General features: G+C 36.4%; 1 protein-coding gene across 3 annotated transcripts in view; it reads right to left on the reverse strand.

The window, feature by feature from the left end:
• LOC127435663 (serine/threonine-protein kinase BRSK2-like) overlaps positions 1–19,154 on the reverse strand; it is a 316,801-nt gene that overhangs the window by 68,402 nt on the left and 229,245 nt on the right. For all 3 annotated transcript variants that reach the window (XM_051689300.1, XM_051689298.1, XM_051689297.1), the window contains exon 5: positions 118–234. In XM_051689300.1, the coding sequence (XP_051545260.1) occupies positions 118–234 (117 nt within the window). The remainder of the gene's footprint in view (positions 1–117; positions 235–19,154) is intronic.

The raw sequence follows: 19,154 nt of genomic DNA on the forward strand, positions 1-19,154 counted from the left end.
CACCTAGAACACTAAGAAGCTCCATTTCAAAAACAGAAGTGAAATTGTGCGTTGTTTGACCTGAAGTCAGTGACGTTCCTGATCATTAGTGTAATAATGCTGCTCTGATTCACTCACCCACAGCTCGTCTCCAGCAGACTGTCTCCCACCTGCAAGGACGCCATGCCGAAGTCTGCTATCCTGATGTTATTCTTTTCATCCAGCAATAGGTTCTCTGGCTTCAGGTCCCTGTGACTGTACGACAGAAAACAAAATGAATACGCTTTCCCAGTAAAGCATTGTTTAGCACTAACTGGCATTGTTTTGCGCTAACTGCCGTTGTTTAGAGCTAACTTGTGTTGTTTAGCTGTAACTTGCATTGTTTAGTACTACCTTGCCTTGTTTAGCGCTAACTTGAGTTGTTTAGCGCTTAATCGCGTTTAGTGCTAACTCGCATTGTTTAGAGCTAACTTTCTTTTGTTTAGAGCTAACTTGCATTGCTTAGTGCTCCCTTGCACTGTTTAGGGCTAACTGGCATTTTTTAGCGCTAACTTATATTGTTTAGCGCTAACTTGTGCTGTTTAGTGCTAACTTGTGCTGATTAGTGCTAACTTGCGTTGCTTAGAGATAACTTGTGGTTTCTAGCACTAAGTGGATTTGTTTAGAGCTAACTTGTGTTGTTTAGCGCTAACTTGCGTTGCTTAGAGATAACTTGTGTTTTGTAGCACTAAGTGGATTTGTGTAGAGCTAACTTGCGTTGTTTAGCGCTAACTTGCGTTGTTTAGTGCTAACTTGCGTTATATAGTGCAAATTCTTGTTGTTTAGTGCTAATTCGTCTTGTTTAGAGATAACTTGTTTTATTTAGAAGATAATTTAATTGACTTCAATTTGGGTTCATTTCAAAAGTACAGTTCAATGGTATTACTCAGTATTTATTTGCATATGTAAAGTGTGACATTTTCTCTCAAATCACTGTTCTGCGAAAGCATAAGGAGTCTATTATACTTTAAAACGAGAAATGTTTATGACATCACGTTGCGTTGTTTGGAACTAACTTGTGTTGTTTAGAGCTAACTTGCATTGTTTAGCGCCACCTTGTGCTTTTTAGCATTAACTGGTATTGTTTAGAGCTAACTTGCGTTGTTAAGAGCTAACTTGTTCTGTTTTATTGCTACCTTGTGTTGCTTAGTGATAACTTGTGTTTTGCAATGCAGTTTTCCAGTCATGGAAAAGTCATGGGAAATTAGAAAAATACCTAAAAGTCCTGGAAAATGATTACTTGTCCTGGAAAATATTTTAGTATAATAAAACAGTTTGACTTCGTTACATGTACAAAAACATGGTAATGATCGGGACTCGGAAAAGGAGCCAAATACACAAATTCGTATCGTTTTGTCACTGCCGGCGACTGCGCATTGTGCAACAATATCACCAGTTAAGGGCACTTACACCCTCGTGATTGATTACAGCAGCATCCAATTGTGTGCTTGGCAATCGCAGTCCAATCGAGGCAGATCGCTTGATTGGTTATAGCTACAGCCAATCACATGCTTGGCATGTGTACAGTGAGAAGCGGCACTCGTGAAACTTCTCATTCATAAACAAACTGAATGACCAGGTACATGTACCGACTGATTGAATGAGAGGGGCATGTTGTTTGTTTACTTCAGCATTGGCATGTGAGTCTACCTTGTTCATCACAGAGAAAAAAAAGGCGGAAGAGCTATTAATGTGTAAAAGTGGCTGATGTTTATACACGTTGAGGGGCTTTCACATGACTCGTGTCAGCACTGCTGAATACATTAAAGTCTATGAAGTGACCTCAGCTCCAACATCACAACAAAGTGTTTTTCTGAGTGCAAAGTTTTTGCCTCACAAATGGTATCTTTGAGAGTACAAAGCTACATGAAATATTTTATAACTGTCCAAATTTATGAAGAGATATTGAATGTCTCATAATTTATTTTAATTCATTATTACCTTATCATTTCAGAGTATCTAGAGACGCCAGTTATTGAACTACGGTAATTACATTCTCCAAAAAAACATAAACATAAACGAGTCCTCTTTTTATTTTCTGCAATCAAAGCGATTACCATTTTTTCTCTTCCAAATACATGTTTTCAATATTTATTGTGCACACCTCCCGCTTTCTTGCGTCGTAAACTCATAAATTCATCCCTCTGTGACGCTTTCTGCAACACTTGTCGTGTGGAAGGGCAAAGCGCCGCTTGACGCTGGCGTTGAACAGAGCGTTGACGACTCGACTCAACTCATGTGAAATGCACTTTGCAATGACGAAAGGACATTATTGAAACTCAAAATTATTATTATTATGAAAAATTAAATCATTCAAATTAGTTCAAATAAATTCATCTTTTAGTATTTAGAACTTTCTCTTTCTTTTGAGTTCACGAAACTGACACCATTTAAGTAAACTGAACTGTTTTATTGTTTTGAGATTAATTTTTGTTTGGTAAATTGGGCAGGGGATTTCTTGGTCCTTAAATTTTGAATTTATTAACTTTGATTACCTCAAATTCTTTGAGTTCTGCTACCTTATTGTGTGTGTGAAATGACAGAAAGCACTCTGAAGTGCACAGCACATACAGACTATGTATTTATTTAATTGAATCACAGCTTTACGGGGATTCATAATCACATTGGGCCATGGAGCAAACTGCTTATCTTGAGGCGAGAAACTACCATCAAAAACAAACAGAAACGCCAAAATAAAAGCTCTATTTAAATGCTTGCATGTGTTTTTGCTTAAATATTACCCTTGTTGGGTGCATAAAATGTCCTGGAAAACTGTGCCTTGAATAGAGTGGGAACCCTGATTGGGGTTCATTTCAAAAGTACAGTTCAAAAGTATTACTACTTAATATTTATATAAGTATTTAAGTGAGACATTTTCTCTCACAACAGTGTTCTGCGAAAGGATAAGAAGACTATTACACTTTAAAATGAGACATTTTATGACATCACAGTTACTTTTGTTTAATAAGATGTGGCACCACGATCAAGGACATGCTGGATCACAGAATAATCAATGCATCTTTGAGAGTGAAAAAAATGATTTTTAATTGTCTGTCTCTTTATCTATTCTACTCTCTCATCGCTATCAGTCTACAAGACCCTTTGGGGGGAGCTGACAGATGCCTGCTGTGCCAGTGTCTGATGTTAAACACCCATCTGACCACAGGCAGACACGAACTAGCTGAATTTGCTAATGAATAGACATGTAAACTATGTCTAAGGCTATGGCATCCATAACAAAGAAGACATAAAATGAACAACAATATACAAACACACTGTATGAACCTCATATGTCCCCTCCATAAATTGAGTATGTAAGCTTTACACCTCAATGATATACAGGGGACAAATTGCAGATGTGGGGTTTATCAGATGTCACACCAGTAATATTCACAGTAACACAGTAACAACGGCTTTTGAAAGTCACTTTGTGACACGGTGACGTGACCCAGATGTCGTAATCTCTCCCTGACAGAAACTGTTTGCTGCTCGTATATTTTCCTTTTGGCTGGTTATTAATCTAACAGTGGCAAGGTTAATTTCAATGCCTCTGGCCTTCAGGCTAATGGACAAAGGAAACGGGGAAAGAAACTGCATGTTTGTGTGACTGTGGTAATAAACCATCCCATGAAGCTTTAGATAGTATCAGGTTTCTATTGGTCGCTCAGGGCTTAGAGGCACCGAATGTTTCCCACAGTGTGTCATGAGGTATTAAATTGCATATTTACTGGCCCAGTGATAGTTTAATATTTTAAAGGCGTATGATGTTGTGCTGTTTGCTGATCGAGATCTGCATTTAAATGCAATGTGTTTTTATTGTTATGTTTATGATATAGTCAAAACGGCTGTTCTGGCTGAAGTGTTCCCACAATAAAAAACCTCATAAATAGTATCTGTTAAACATTTTTTCATTTAACCTTTGGGTAAAGGATTACTTTATTTATTTGTACAAATAAAAACATTGTCGTAGACATGGTCTGGCGTGTAATGCACATGCTCTGACATGTTGCGCGTTATTGAATCACTTTCAGATCCCCCTAATCCCCCAGTAAAATGGTAAAAAGCCAATACAAAAAGTATTTATATATATAAAAATAAAACCAAAAACATACATAAAAAAAAAAAAAAAGTAAATCATAAAAAAACTTAGGAATGAACAAAACAATGCAAATAAATAAATAAATAAAATTAATTAATAAATGAATAATAATTTTAAAATAATAAATACATAAAATAAAATGAATACAACAACAACAAATTAATTCAATTAAAATACATCAAAATGAATCATTGAAAATAAACAAATAAAGTTTCCTCATGTTTTAAGTGTCTAATGACTCAATTAGCGCTCAAACAAGCTTTGCATTATTGTAATGTAAAGAAACAGCAGGCAGCTCATGTTATAGTACATTAGTAAACTTAACCACGTGCTGTTCAAAGCAGTCAGATTATGATACAATTATGGAACATGTATGTCTACGCATTTAGCAGCGACGAACTAAAGTGATCATATTTTTCCACCACAAGCGAACACCACATGATTAGGGATTTCCACACAGGGTTCAGGATCTCTGAATCGGTAACTGGGATAAAGCCGTGGGATATCGCTCAGTGGTAACCTACAGAACCATTATAAGTTCATAGATCTCATTCAAACTGTTCTATAATGGCACATAAAAACCTTATAACGTAGTTGCACACTCAGAAAACCAAATAGCATGAGCACATAAAGTGCATTTGTGCTGATTTTATATTTATTTAATGGTTATTTTGTGACTTAGTCCTCTTTTATTACTGCAGAGAGGTTTAGTGGGGTGTTAATGTAAAGATCTTTATATTTGGCAGCTGCTTGTGGAGAAGGTGGGAGTCAAGTGTGTCAAGAATGTGCCTCTGTCACAGCTTCCTGCAATCAAGGATGCTGCTGACTGTCTATAAATGTGCTATAATTACATACAGTGGCCCCCAAATGCAGAGGTGGGTAGAGTAGCCAAAAACTGTACTCAAGTAAAAGCACAATTACTTCAAAATAATAATTACTCAAGTAGAAGTAAAAGTACTAACATAAATAACTACTTGAGTAAGAAAGTATCCAATTAAAAGAGTACTCAAGTAGTGAGTAACTCGTTACTTTCACAAATGACATAACAGACGTTTACTCCCCTATATTCCATTACATAATACACATTTAACATGTATTACAGAATTATTATTATTATTGGAAATTCTGTCATCATTCACCATCATGTTGTTCCAAACCCGTATGACTTTCTTTCTTCCATGCAACACAATAAGGAGATTTTAGACAGAATGTTAGCCACTATTTACTTTCAGTGAATGTTTTATATATATATATATATATATATTTTATTTTTATTTATATTTTTTTGAAAGTGAATGGTGACCGAGACTGTCAGTCCCTAACATTCTATCTAACATATTTTATGTTCCACATAATACAAAGCGTCACACTGGTTTGGAACAACATGAGGGTAGAGAAATGATGACAGAATATGAAATTATGGCTGAGCTATCACTTTAAAGAGACAGTTTACCTAAAAATTCTCTCATCATTTACTCACCCTCATGCCATCCCAGACATGTATGACTTCCTTTCTTCTGCAGAACACAAATTCAGATTTTTAAAAGAATATTTTAGCTCTGTAGGCCAACATTTTGATGCTCCAAAAAGCACATAAAGGCAGCATAAAATAATCCATAAGACTCCAGTGGTAAAATCCATGTATTCAGAAGTGATATGATAGGTGTGTGTGAGAAACAGATCAATATTTGTCATTTTTTGCTAGACAGCAGGGGGCGATATGCAGAGAAGAATGTGAATCACCAAAAACACAAGAAGAAGAATGTGAAGGTGATCTGTTTCTCTGTTTCTCATCCACACCTATCACATCGCTTCTGAGGATACTAATTTAACCACTAGAGTTTAATGGATTACTTTTATGCTGACTTATGTTTGTTTGTTTAGCTTTAAAATGTTGCCACCCATTCACCTACAGAGCTGAGAAATTCTTCTAAAAATCTTCATTTGAGTTCAGCAGATGAAAGAAAGTCATACACATCTGGGGTGGCATAAGGGTGAGTAAATAATGAGAATTGTAATTTTTGGGTGAACTATCCCTTTAAGGGCTCTTGTCAGATCTGGATGAATCTGTCAATAAGTAGAGAATTTCGGAAACATTTCTAGAAATTATTACAGTGAAAACATGAAAAAGTACCACAATGACATATACTATATAATGCTGAAATATAAACCAAAGCAAGATCATGCTTTATTAATGCCTTCTTTCGCTATTTCATTGCTTTTAAAGTCCTGTGTGGATTCTTATTTCAGAGTAGTTACAGTTCACAGTGTCATAAGTATTTAGATCATTAGTTCTGTACAGCAGTACTGCCACTCTCTAAATGCAGAGTACGCAACCTACATAGGGCACCAACTCCGGTCGCGGAACACTCGCTGTGTCTGAAACCGCAACTATCCACTATATAGTGCACTATTTCGAGTGTCCGCTATTTTCTAGGAGTGTCTGAATTCTGAGTGAGCCACTCGTTCCTTACGTTTGTTCACTCATTCTTACCCACAATGCACTCTAATTTCAAGTGTACATTTGATGTACACTCGACAATGGTTAATTTTCCACAAACCACCACGGGAAAGACATATGAGCTGGGAATTTACTGCTTCCTTCACTCCTGCAATGTTTTATTTCATGCTGAATGTATTAAATTACTTTTTGACAAATCATTACTTGATTAAAATAACATAATAACATATAGAGAGACAAAACATAGATACATTTTAAATTGTACTCTTTATTTGATAAAATGTGCTTACTCTTAATATTAACACACAGTATATATAAAAAATGACAAACAGAATGAAGATACAGAATGAAGAATAACAAGTAAGGCCCAAGTATTTAAAAATTTCATATGTGACGTTTCTGCGACAGCCCCAGAGCTCCGACACTCACGTCCGAATTCACTCATTTCATTCACTTTCTGCTGAGATATAGTGCACTGACTGCCATTCACTATATAGGAAGTAGTGAATGAGTGAACGATTGCGGACACAGCCACTCTCTTCGCCATACGGCCCTCACTGTACACGCGCAGAAATGCTGTCTATTCGCGCTCCAGTTGTCGATCATGCGAATGGCAGTGATTTACACTTAACTGGGATGTTTACATGGATTTATACAGTTAATCTGCCTGAAGTAGCTGCGATAGTTTCCAGTATCCCCGCGTGGGCGCAGAGTAAATGCATAAATACTACTTATTACATGCGGGACACGGGACAAAACGCACTGATATATTGTTGCACTGATTTAAAAATGTACACTTAAAAACTGATGTTATAAGAGCCCATATTTACAGAATCACCCTGAAAATGACCATCACATTACACAGAAAAGCCCGTGTTAGCATTAGATCCAAAACTTACCTCAGCGTGCTGCCTAAAGTTGGAGCTGTGATTTTAATCTTGAAGTATCAGCTTGTCTTGGTGTTAAATGAAGGCACTGCATGATTAAACTATTCTTTTTTTCACTGTGCGGAGTGAAGAAAGTGTTTCACTTTGAAGCATTTGATGCTGCAACAGTGATTGAGTGACAGCGGCACCACGTGCAGCTGTGTGAACTTCCGCTCTCGTAAAATTCCCATTCAGTAATCTCTCAATAAATTACACATTCATTCAAATTAAACCCAGTAATGTAACGACAGTAACGCCACCCACTGTAAAGAAGTAAAAGTAAAAAATTTAATTAGAAATTTACATGAGTGAGAGTAAAAAGTACCCACTTTTAAACCTACTCTAAAAGTACATTTGTTCCCAAAATTTACTCAAGTAAATGTAACGGAGTAAATGTAGTGCGTTACTACCCACCTCTGCCCAAATGTATATGGACAATTTAGCTATGCTTAAAAATGTATGAATGTCACTGCATTAGAAAACAAAATATGAAGGCAAGTGGCATTTATTTTACAGATACTGTTGCAAAAGCACAACTTTTCACAAATATACTTTTGTGAGGCTTTAAATGATAAAACAGTATATACTGTTCAAAATGAAGACACAAAGTATTAGGACTATAGCTGTCAAAATGAATACATTAATGCATGTGATTAATTAAAAAAGTTAATTAACACATACATTTTTCTTAATCGCGATTAAAGCATTTACCTTTAATACAGCATAGACCAGCATAAACAATGGTTGGAGAAGGGCGGAACCTTTGTGATGTGTCTGCCTGTACTCATTACACTTACGCACACTTCACAACACACACACAACAGTGATTCATTTTCAATGATAAAGTGATGGGCAAAGGAGATCTTAATGCTATTTGTTTTACAAAACAAACCCAGATGGGACTTGTGATAGAAATTAAGTATTTCTCAGCCTGAGTAAGGCACATTTTAATTACCACAGAAGCACGTCAAGTCTTAACTATCACAAAACACAGAATGAGACATTTTTGTCTGCAAGCGCTTTTCATGTGGAGTTCAAAGCGGCACTTGACACTGGTGTTGACACGCTGACACGAATCATGAACATGGCTTCATGATTGCTGTAACAAAGCGGATCGCCACAGTCTGATGGCTGATTTATATTGTGGAGGATGAGAGTTTAAGAGATTTAATGCCCATTGCAATGAAGATGCAACCTATGTGGGGACTAGTTCTTTCAATTAGTCAAACATTTAATTTCACTTGAATTGGTGCTATTTTAGTGCATTTCTATCTTTATACTGTGGAAGGCTTTGTTTGGAAAATGTTAATAAATCATTATATTGTTACTTATTGTTTTGTTTTCTTTCCTAAGAAGGAAATAAATGCATTTTGACAGGAAAAGAAGTGTATATAGTCAAATTTTAGCACTTTCAAAATCTGCGATTAATCACAATTAACTACGAAAAAATTGCGCGATTAAAAATTTTAATAAACTGAAAGCACTAATTTGGAAACTTTCTTGGCAAATGTTAGTGGAACATGTTCATATTTAATGTGCGGATCTACACCTGTGTGAACTTGACTTCATCAAAATTGTCATGCAACTAATATCACGATAAAATTTTAATGGTATTAAAAATAATCTTTATTTAATTTATTTATGCAAAATATGATTTCTTAGTTTGTACTTTTGATTTTGTAATGACGACCTAGACATTTATTCATGAGATTGTTCACCCTCAAACAAACGGAGGAATTTTTATAGCGCCACCAAGCCACAGTGTTTCCATTTTTCAAGGAAATCAACCTACAAATGGCTTACTTATATTTGACTCTGCATATTAAGCTGTGATAGGAGAAAGTATCTAGCATTGAAAAAGTTACACACTTCAGCTTTAATGCAGATATTGGACTAACTGTACTGTATTTAACCTCAATAATTCAATAATAAATAATTAACTAAAAAATACAGTAGGTGCTGACTGATAGAGCAACATATCATATGTTGGTAGGGTGCAACGAGAGAATGAAATAGAAAACACACACAATAGACAAGAAAAAGATGAACTGACCAAAAGTCAGAAAAAATGCAAAAAATGGTAAAATGGAAGCGGAAAAGGAGAATCTTGGGTATATTTTTCTCCCATCATCCCCTGCTGACTGTCCCAGCATGAGATCAGAGGGGACGAGCAGCTCTAAGTCACATCACAACTAAACAAACAGCCAGGGAAATGTGACAGCATGACAGGGGCATTGCTCATCCCTCGTGTAGCATGCTACCCCGGCTGCTGCGCGGCTGGAGGTCTGCTGCTCTGAGAAATGATCTGGGGATGAGAGACAGCATGATACAGAGACTGTAGGGGTTAAGACGGCACACTAAAGGTGCTCAGATGAGAGTTTTTTTTACTGATTTGAGATAATTGTGTGGATGTGATTTATCATATATGACACCCGCATAGTGTGCATGACGGTGTGTTTATAACAGGGTGAGAGAGAGATTATGTTGAGACACCGATACTGTAAAAACAGTGTATTGCATGTTATTTCCCTAATTCATTTTCTTGGCTATTTTTTGTTTTGTTTTGTTTGTTTATTCCTATTTATTTAACTCTCATTTAACTTTCACTTATTCAGTTAATTTTTAGTATTGTTTTTTCCCCTTTATATTACATATTTGTTCACAATTTTAATTCCAAATTGAAAAAAATTTAAACTATCTTTGATTTTTAATTTTATGAAGAAATTCATACATTAGCGCAATTTATATTTACCTACAAAACAAATTTAAGCATAATCCTTTTTTAGTGTGACTTTACTGTCCAATTATGTTTTGGGGACTAAAACGGTAACACTTTACATTAATGTGTCATTTGTTAAGGGTTTATAAAGGGGTTTATTAATGACTAAATATTCATTTACAAATGCATTATAAATAATTGATATGCGGCTATAACAATATGTATAAAAAGACAGTCATGCAATACTTGCCAAATAGTGAGCCATTTTACCTAACATGTTATAAATGCTTAATAAATAAACTTATTCCATATTAGTAACATATGAAAATGTACCTTAATGCAAAATGGACAGATATAAAACATTTATTAAGGAGTTGTCAACATAAGATACCTGTACATAAAGTTCTGAGTGGTTTAATGCTCATCAGGCTTTATTACATGATTTATACTGTGAATGAGCATGAAGACCTGAAAAGTGTTTTTGCAGAGGACTTTAGGTAACTAGGACGAGATAAAACCATTCTTTAAGCATCAATGTGACAAGGAAAGTGACAAAACAAACGAGTCAAGACATTATAGTAATGAATTTAAACATAAAGCGAACTATAGCAAAATGACACAATCTACCTATAGTAGTCAACCTAGTCTCATATAATTAACAAATGAATGATGTTATGATATCAAAACACCATTACTATAACACATAATTTAAAAAATGATACATTTTAATGCTTGTATTACAGACCCACCTACATTTACACATGTATTGGAATGTGATTAACTTCAGCGGTAACTCAGCTAATAGAGTATTGGACTTTGAAGACTGCGGTTTTGAGACCAGTCAAGCACGCCAGCTGACACGTGGGACCAAGGGCGTAAATTTGGCTTGAACATTGGGGGGGTTGCAGCGTGAATGCCACTCCTGTCGCAAAAATTCAAACAGCTCGGCTTTGTTTGATGGCTTGTGGCCATCCATCTTCCTCTTGATCACATTCCAGAGGTTTTCAATGGGGTTCAGGTCTGGAGATTGGGCTGGCCATGACAGGGTCTTAATCCAGTGGTCCTCCATCCACACCTTGATTGACCTGGCTGTGTGGCATGGAGGATTGTCCTGCTGGAAAAACCACTCCTCAGAGTTGGGGAACATTGTCAGAGCAGAAGGAAGCAAGTTTTCTTCCAGGATAACCTTGTACATGGCTTGATTCATGCGCCCTTCACAAAGACGAATCTGCCTGATTCCAGCCTTGCTGAAGCACCCCCAGATCATCACCGATCCTCCACCTGGTCGTCTAATGGTTAGACGGAGACCTGGAGAGGCCTTCAAGCCACAGTATCTCACACCCACTGTGAAATTTGGGAGAAATTTTCAAGCAACTTCTTGAGATATCACCCTGAGATACTTTTTAAACAGTATTGAAGGAGTTCCCATCTATGCTGGGCATTATTGGCTGCTTTTCTTTATTATTCGGTCCAAGTCATCCAATTCAAAAACTTGAGTTTTTAAAAATTTTGTTTTGTAATGAAATAAATTAATATGTTGACACAATTATATTTTTGTCTATAAATATAATTTCAAACATTTAAACATATGCCTTCAGATCAAAAGGTTTTTAAGATCACGTGAAACATTTCAATCAAGTGACCCCAAACTTTTGAACGGCAGTGTGTGTGTGTGTGTGTGTGTGTATATATATATATATATATATATATATATATATATATATATATATATATATATATATATATATATATATACATATACATACACACACACTCACTGGCGGCAACAGTTTGGAATAATGTACAGATTTTGCTCTTATGGAAAGAAATTGGTACTTTTATTCACCAAAGTGGCATTCAACTGATCACAATGTTTAGTCAGGACATTAATAACGTTAAAAATTACTAGTACTTCAAATACAGGCGCATCTCAATAAATTAGAATGTTGTGGAAAAGTTCATTTATTTCAGTAATTCAACTCAAATTGTGAAACTCATGTATTAAATAAATTCAGTGCACACAGACTGAAGTAGTTTAAGTCTTTGGTTCTTTTAACTGTGATGATTTTGGCAGTGAATTGGTGGGTTTTTGTTACATGTGAGCCAAAATCATCACAATTAAAAGAACCAAAGACTTAAACTACTTCAGTCTGTGTGCATTGAATTTATTTAATACACGAGTTTCACAATTTGAGTTGAATTACTGAAATAAATGAACTTTTCCACGACATTCTAATTTATTGAGATGCACCTGTAGTTCTTATCAAAAAATCCTCCACATGCAGCAATGACAGCCATGGCATTCTAGCTGTCAGTTTGTCCAGATACTCAGGTGACATTTCACCCCACACTTCCTGTAGCACTTGCCATAGATGTGGCTGTCTTGTCGGGCACTTCTCACGCCCCTTACAGTCTAGCTGATCCCACAAAAGCTCAATGGGGTTAAGATCCATAACACTCTTTTCCAATTATCTGTTGTCCAATGTCTGTTTCTTTGCCCACTCTAACCTTTTCTTTTTGTTTTTCTGTTTCAAAAGTGGCTTTTCTTTGCAATTCTTCCCATGAGGCCTGCACCCCTGAGTCTTCTCTTTACTGTTGTACATGAAACTGGTGTTGAGCGAGTAGAATTCAATGAAGCTGTCAGCTGAGGACATGTGAGGTGTCTATTTCTCAAACTAGAGACTCTGATGTACTTATCCTCTTGTTTAGTTGTACATCTGGCCTTTCACATCTCTTTCTGTCCTTGTTAGAGCCAGTTGTCCTTTGTCTTTGAAGACTGTAGTGTACACCTTTGTATGAAATCTTCAGTTTTTTGGCAATTTCAAGCATTGTATAGCCTTGATTCCTCAAAACAATGATTGACTGACGAGTGTCTAGAGAAAGCTGTTTCTTTTTTGCCATTTTTGACCTAATATTGACCTTAAGACATGCCAGTCTATTGTAGGGATGGGCATTTTGGTCATTTTGTCTACTCGAGTACTCGGACTAATTACTTGAGTACTTGTCGAGTACTCGAGGGGCAATTATATGTTCATAACTGTATATATAATAACATGTCTGACAAACATCTCTGGCTGCTGCATTGTGCCTTGTTGTTCCAGTGTATCATCTATTCATTATTATAGGCTGTTATAAAATAATATGTTACAAAATATACAAAAGATTCAAAATATAATGCATCATATTTTATCATTATGTGAAGATTCGCTGTCCAACTCTGAAAGAATGTGCCCAACGCATGTCTGTCTGTTCTTCCTTCAGGTTACCGTAGTAATCTTAGTAAGCACACACCAGTTTTTTTAGTGCCTGTCTGAACTGTCTATTTTCAAATAACAGGAGACACCATAACCATTGCATTTTTAATATGCGTGTTAAATTGAAGTTCAGTTTGAAGACGCTACATTGTGTTCCATTTAGCTGCGCTCTGTCTAACTCTGTCTAGCTATTTGAAACACTTGCCTGCTGTATATGCGTTGCTTCGGCGCATTGAGTCCACTGCCACATGCACCTAGTGTGTGTGTGTATGTGTCCCCAAATGTTCGCTCTTGTGAGGAAAGTCGCGATGCTCTGTATTGTTGTTGCTGTGATTCACAAAGCATTCCATTCAACTCGGAGAGTCTGAATTTCCTCCTTTCAACTGGGGAAAGTGCAACAGAATGACAGTTTATATTGGACATCTAACTTCGAAACTCGTGCAGAAATCTTCAACTCCCATTTCGTCGAGATGCAGGTGTGTGTTACTTCACGCAGGGCAGGGAGGTTTACAGACAGTGACAAACATTTACTTTTATTAAATAATATCCATTAACGAGTCAAAGTTCTTACATGAAATGACAATAAAACATATTTAGCAAACGTTTTGCAGAGACAGGTGTTCAAAACATGGTTAATTACACTCTCTTTTTATTATCGTAATGATAGCATTGCAGTGTTGTATCAGTCTGGTTGCTATGAGACATTTCTGACAATCAATGTACCCCTCAAAACCACAACGTAATCAATCTCAAAATTAAAAATAAGCTCCCTCTTTGTTTGTGTGTTTAGTTGTCAGGTAATTGTCACTGGATTTCGAATTAAGTGAAAAGTAACATCATGCGTGATCACTATCGATCATCGTTTTCATGATCGATCATTGCTGCCATGTCCGAGTACCCGAGTACTCGTGCCCATCCCTAGTCTATTGCATACTGTGGCAACTCAAAAACAAACACAAAGACAATTTTAAGCTTCATTTAATGAACCAAATAGCTTTCAACTGTGTTTGATATACTGGCAAGTGATTTTCTATTAGCAATTTAGCATGATTACACAAGGATAAGGTGTTGGAGTGATGGCTGCTGGAAATGGGGCCTGTCTAAATTTGATCAAAAATGACTTTACATCAGTAATGTCCTTACTATACTTTGTGGTCAGTTGAATGCCACTTTGGTGAATTAAAGTACCAATTTCCTTCCGAAACAGCAAAATCTGTACATTATTCCAAACTTTTGGCCGCCAGTGTGTGTGTATATATATATATATATATATATATATATATATATATATATATATATATATATATATATTATTATTATTATTTGTATATATACAGTATCTATACACTCACCGGCCACTTTATTAGGTACACCTGTACATCTACTAATGTGATTATGTAATCACCCAATCATGTGGCAGCAGAGTAATGTATAAAATCATGCAGATATAGGTCAGTAGCTTCAGTTAATATTCACATCAACCATCAGAATGGGGGAAAAAATGTGATCTCAGTGATTTCGACCGTGGCATGATTGTTAGTGCCAGACAGGCTGGTTTGAGTATTTCTGTAACTGCTGATCTCCTGGGATTTTCACACACAACAGTCTCTAGAGTGTAAAGAGAATGATGTGAAAAACAAAAAACATCCAGTGAGCGGCAGTTCTGTGGAAGGAAACACCTTGTTGATGAGAGAGGTCAACAGAGAATGGTCAGAATGGTTTGAGCTGACAGAAAGGCTACAGTAACTCAGATAACCGCTCTGTACAGTTGTAGTGAGCAGAATAGCATCTCAGAATACACAACATGTCGAACCTTGAGGTGGATTGGCTACAACAGCAGAAGACCATGTTGGGTTCCACTTCTGTCAGCCAAGAACAGAAAACTGAGGATGCAGTGGGCCTACCATTTGTGTACCTCAGCAGAAATCCAGATTTGTCAGGTGATGTTTTTCCAATCGTCTACTGTCCAGTTTTGGTGAGCCTGTGCCCACTACAGCCTCAGTTTCCTGTTCTAAGCTGACAGTTTTACTGGTGTAGCCAATCCGCCTCAATATTCGACATGTTGTGTGTTCAGAATTGCTTTTCTGCATAGCACTGTTGTAACGAGTGTTTTTTGGGTTACTGTCACCTTCCCGTCAGCTTGGACCAGTCTCCTCTGACCTCTGTCCTTAACAAGCCATTTTCGCCCACAGAACTGCCACTCGCTGGATGTTTTTTGTTTTTGGCACCATTCTATTTACACTCTAGAGACTCCTGTGTGTGAAAATCCCAGGAGATTAACAGTTACAGAAATACTCTGATTTGATTTTGATTTGCTCTTCTATCTGTTAATAGATAACACTCTTACCTGCTCAATGAGCGAATTTGCTTCTCTTTTCTCTAACCCATGAGAGGTAAAACCAACACTAAAGATTCTACCTTCAAGTCAACACTGTCAGAATAATCATATTTACGAGATCAGCATGCTTGAACGTGACCACACTCCTTGTCACACTATTTATTTGATGTCAATTTACTGTTAATTTGTGTTGCTGGAACAATATTTTTAAAGGGAACATTTACTAATGTGAAACTGGATTTTGGGATTGTTTCAATAAATTTAATTATGGTGGAAGTGAATTGGTATTGATCATAGTGAAGTTTTTATTGTGAATGTAGACTGTTGATAAAGAACAGCTAAAAAACTCACCACAAAATACTACTCATTTGGTCATATAATCCTTGTTTTGTTATTAGTAAGAAAAAAGCTTCCTTTGTCATTCAAAATCAATTAGAGAAATGAATTGGATGTCATAATTATGCCTTCCAAATTGTAAGTAGGGAATTATCAGGAGGACTTAAGTACATTGCATAAGTAAATTAACTTTTCAAAGACGTTTATTAAACACTCTTGCACTCCATGTTTGGCCATTGTTTCCTTCAGAGTAATCAGGGATTTTCAGAACAAATGACAATGGTTGAATAGTCAACAAGTGAATTCTATTTGTGCTCATTATAAGTCACTGGTTATGCCCTCACCTTTTTAATTTTCATAACCCAACTTTATGCTTCAGTGAAGCAAACAGGACCAATTATCAAAAACAAATGAATATAGTACAAGCTAACAGAGCTTCTCTGATATTTTCTCAAATGAAACATATCTACAAATTCCTCAACAATAGTCAACTATTGCAGTTTGATTGAAATGAATTGATTGAAATTTTTCAATTTCCATTTATTCAATTCAATCAATTTGTAAAAATATATTGGTTAGCTCATTAACTTTATTTTCCTTTTTGTATCCAAAACATGGTTTCATCATCAACTTATGTGGTCATTATTTTTGGTATATAACAGAAGAACATGAAAACACAAGGACATGCAAAGTCATCATTAAGACATTCAATACTGCATGCATTATGACTTTAAAACCAACTGTAACCACTGTAGGGGTGTGGGGAATCTCACATGGTCTGATGCATTACGGCAAATCCCCCCTTCCTACCCACACCCTCCAAAAAAACATTTAGGATCAGAACTCTGATCATAAATCAAGAAGAAAAACTATGCGAGGTGACGTGCCTCGCTTTGCCTTTCCTCGAATGGCTTTTGAAAGAAAAAAGAGAGCTTGAGCCTGATATCTTGATATGGTTATAATGGAAAGCCCCGGGTTATGAATATGAATTTAACGAGCACAAGAGGAAAGAGCTCATGCCAGCTTGCGGTTCATCTTAAATATATTAAGTGTGAAGAAGGTGGCTATCCCATCTTTTTGGATGCATATTTAATATACTTGAATTGCTGAGTTTATGTCTTAAAGCTGAAGTGTGTATTTTTGCTGTGCTAAAATACTTTCTCCTATCCCGGTTTAATATGCAGATGTCCCTAAAAATTCAAACACTTTGACTTTGTGGAGCTATCAAAACATTACTCTATTTGGGTACATATTTGGGCTTGACACTTTTTTGCTCAGTTTGTACTTTAGTTATTTTTTGAGCTGTCAAAATTAACATGTCAACACATGCAATTAAATAAAAAAGTTTAACGCATTAATTTTTCTTAATCGCAGTTAACGCATTTACTGTTAATACAGCATAAACCAGCATAAACTCTGGTTGGAAGGGCTGAACCTTTCCAATGAGTCGATGTGTCCGCGTGGAGTCATTACACTGAGGCACACACCAACAACACAAACACAACAGTGATTCATTGTCAGTGACAAAGTGATGGAGAAAGAACCTCTTAACAGTATTTGATGTACAGTTGAAGTCACAAGTTTACGTACACCTTAGCCAAATACATTTAAACTCAGTTTTTCACAATTCCTGACATTTAATAGTAGAAAACTTTCCCTGTCTTAGGTCAGTTAGGATCACTAATTTATTTTAAAAATATGAAATGTCAGAATAATAATAGAGAGAATGATTTATTTCAGCTTTTATTTCTTTCATCACATTCCCTCTCAGAGGTTTACATACACTTATTTAGTTAGTTAGTATTTGGTAGCATTGCCTTTAAATTGTTTAACTTGGGTCAAATGTTTTGGGTAGCCTTCCACAAGCTTCTCACAATAAATTGTTGGAATTTTGGCCCATTCCTCCAGACAGAACTGGTGTAACTGAGTCAGGATTGTAGGCCTCTTTGCTCTCACATGCTTTTTCAGTTCGGCCCACAAAAGGGCTATGTGATGGCCACTCCAATACCTTGACTTTGTTGTCCTTAAGCCATTTTGTCACAACTTTGGAGGTATGCTTGGGGTCATTGTCCATTTGGAAGACCCATTTGCGACCAAGCTTTAACTTCTTGGCTGATGTCTTGAGATGTTGCTTCAGTATATCCACATACCTTTCCTTCCTCATAATTCCATCTATTTTGTGAAGTGTACCAGTCCCTCCTGCAGCAAAGCACCCCCACAACATGATGCTGCCACCCCCATGCTTCACGGTTGGGATGGTGTTCTTCGGCTTGCAAGCCTCACCCTTTTTCCTTCAAACATAACGATGGTCATTATGGCCAAACAGTTCAATTTTTGTAACATCAGACCAGAGGACATTTCTCCAAAAAGTAAGATATTTGTACCCATGTGCACTTACAAACTGTAGTCTGGCTTTTTTGAGGGTTTTGGAGCAGTGGCTTCTTCCTTGCTGAGCAGCCTTTCAGGTTATGGCAATATAGGACTCGTTTTACTGTGTAAACCAAAGAGGGTTACAACAAGACTATATTTTCCTGCAAAACTGTGGGAGGAAATTCTCTGAGAATTAATTGCACCCGGTAAAAGCACTGTTTATTTGCACACGTACAGCATCTTTAACATGCCAAAATTTTATAATGCTCTTCTCCATCATTTGATCTTTATTTAACTAATTACTGCTGCCATGATCGATAGAAATGTACACAAACGTCTCTTTTAAATAAATTTCAGTTTACCACCTGCTTTCCTCACGCGGTAATAGCGTGATGTTAAATGTACCTAGCAAATAGCGCATGCTTTTGTGAATGAAGCGCAATCTATAAGAAGCCTACTTGACATGGCATAACTGCTAAGTGAAATCGCCCCTTTGTCTTTATAAAACAGATCGTTTAAACTCTAAATTCTAAATACTATAAAATACCAGTATACACACACTTTCAAATCACTTTCAAATGCAATACATGTGCTAAGTTGCTTGGCAAACTATCTATCCATGCTAACGTCACT

Source organism: Myxocyprinus asiaticus, chromosome 46, assembly GCF_019703515.2.
Source record: "Myxocyprinus asiaticus isolate MX2 ecotype Aquarium Trade chromosome 46, UBuf_Myxa_2, whole genome shotgun sequence".
NCBI classification, from domain to species: Eukaryota; Metazoa; Chordata; class Actinopteri; order Cypriniformes; family Catostomidae; genus Myxocyprinus; species Myxocyprinus asiaticus.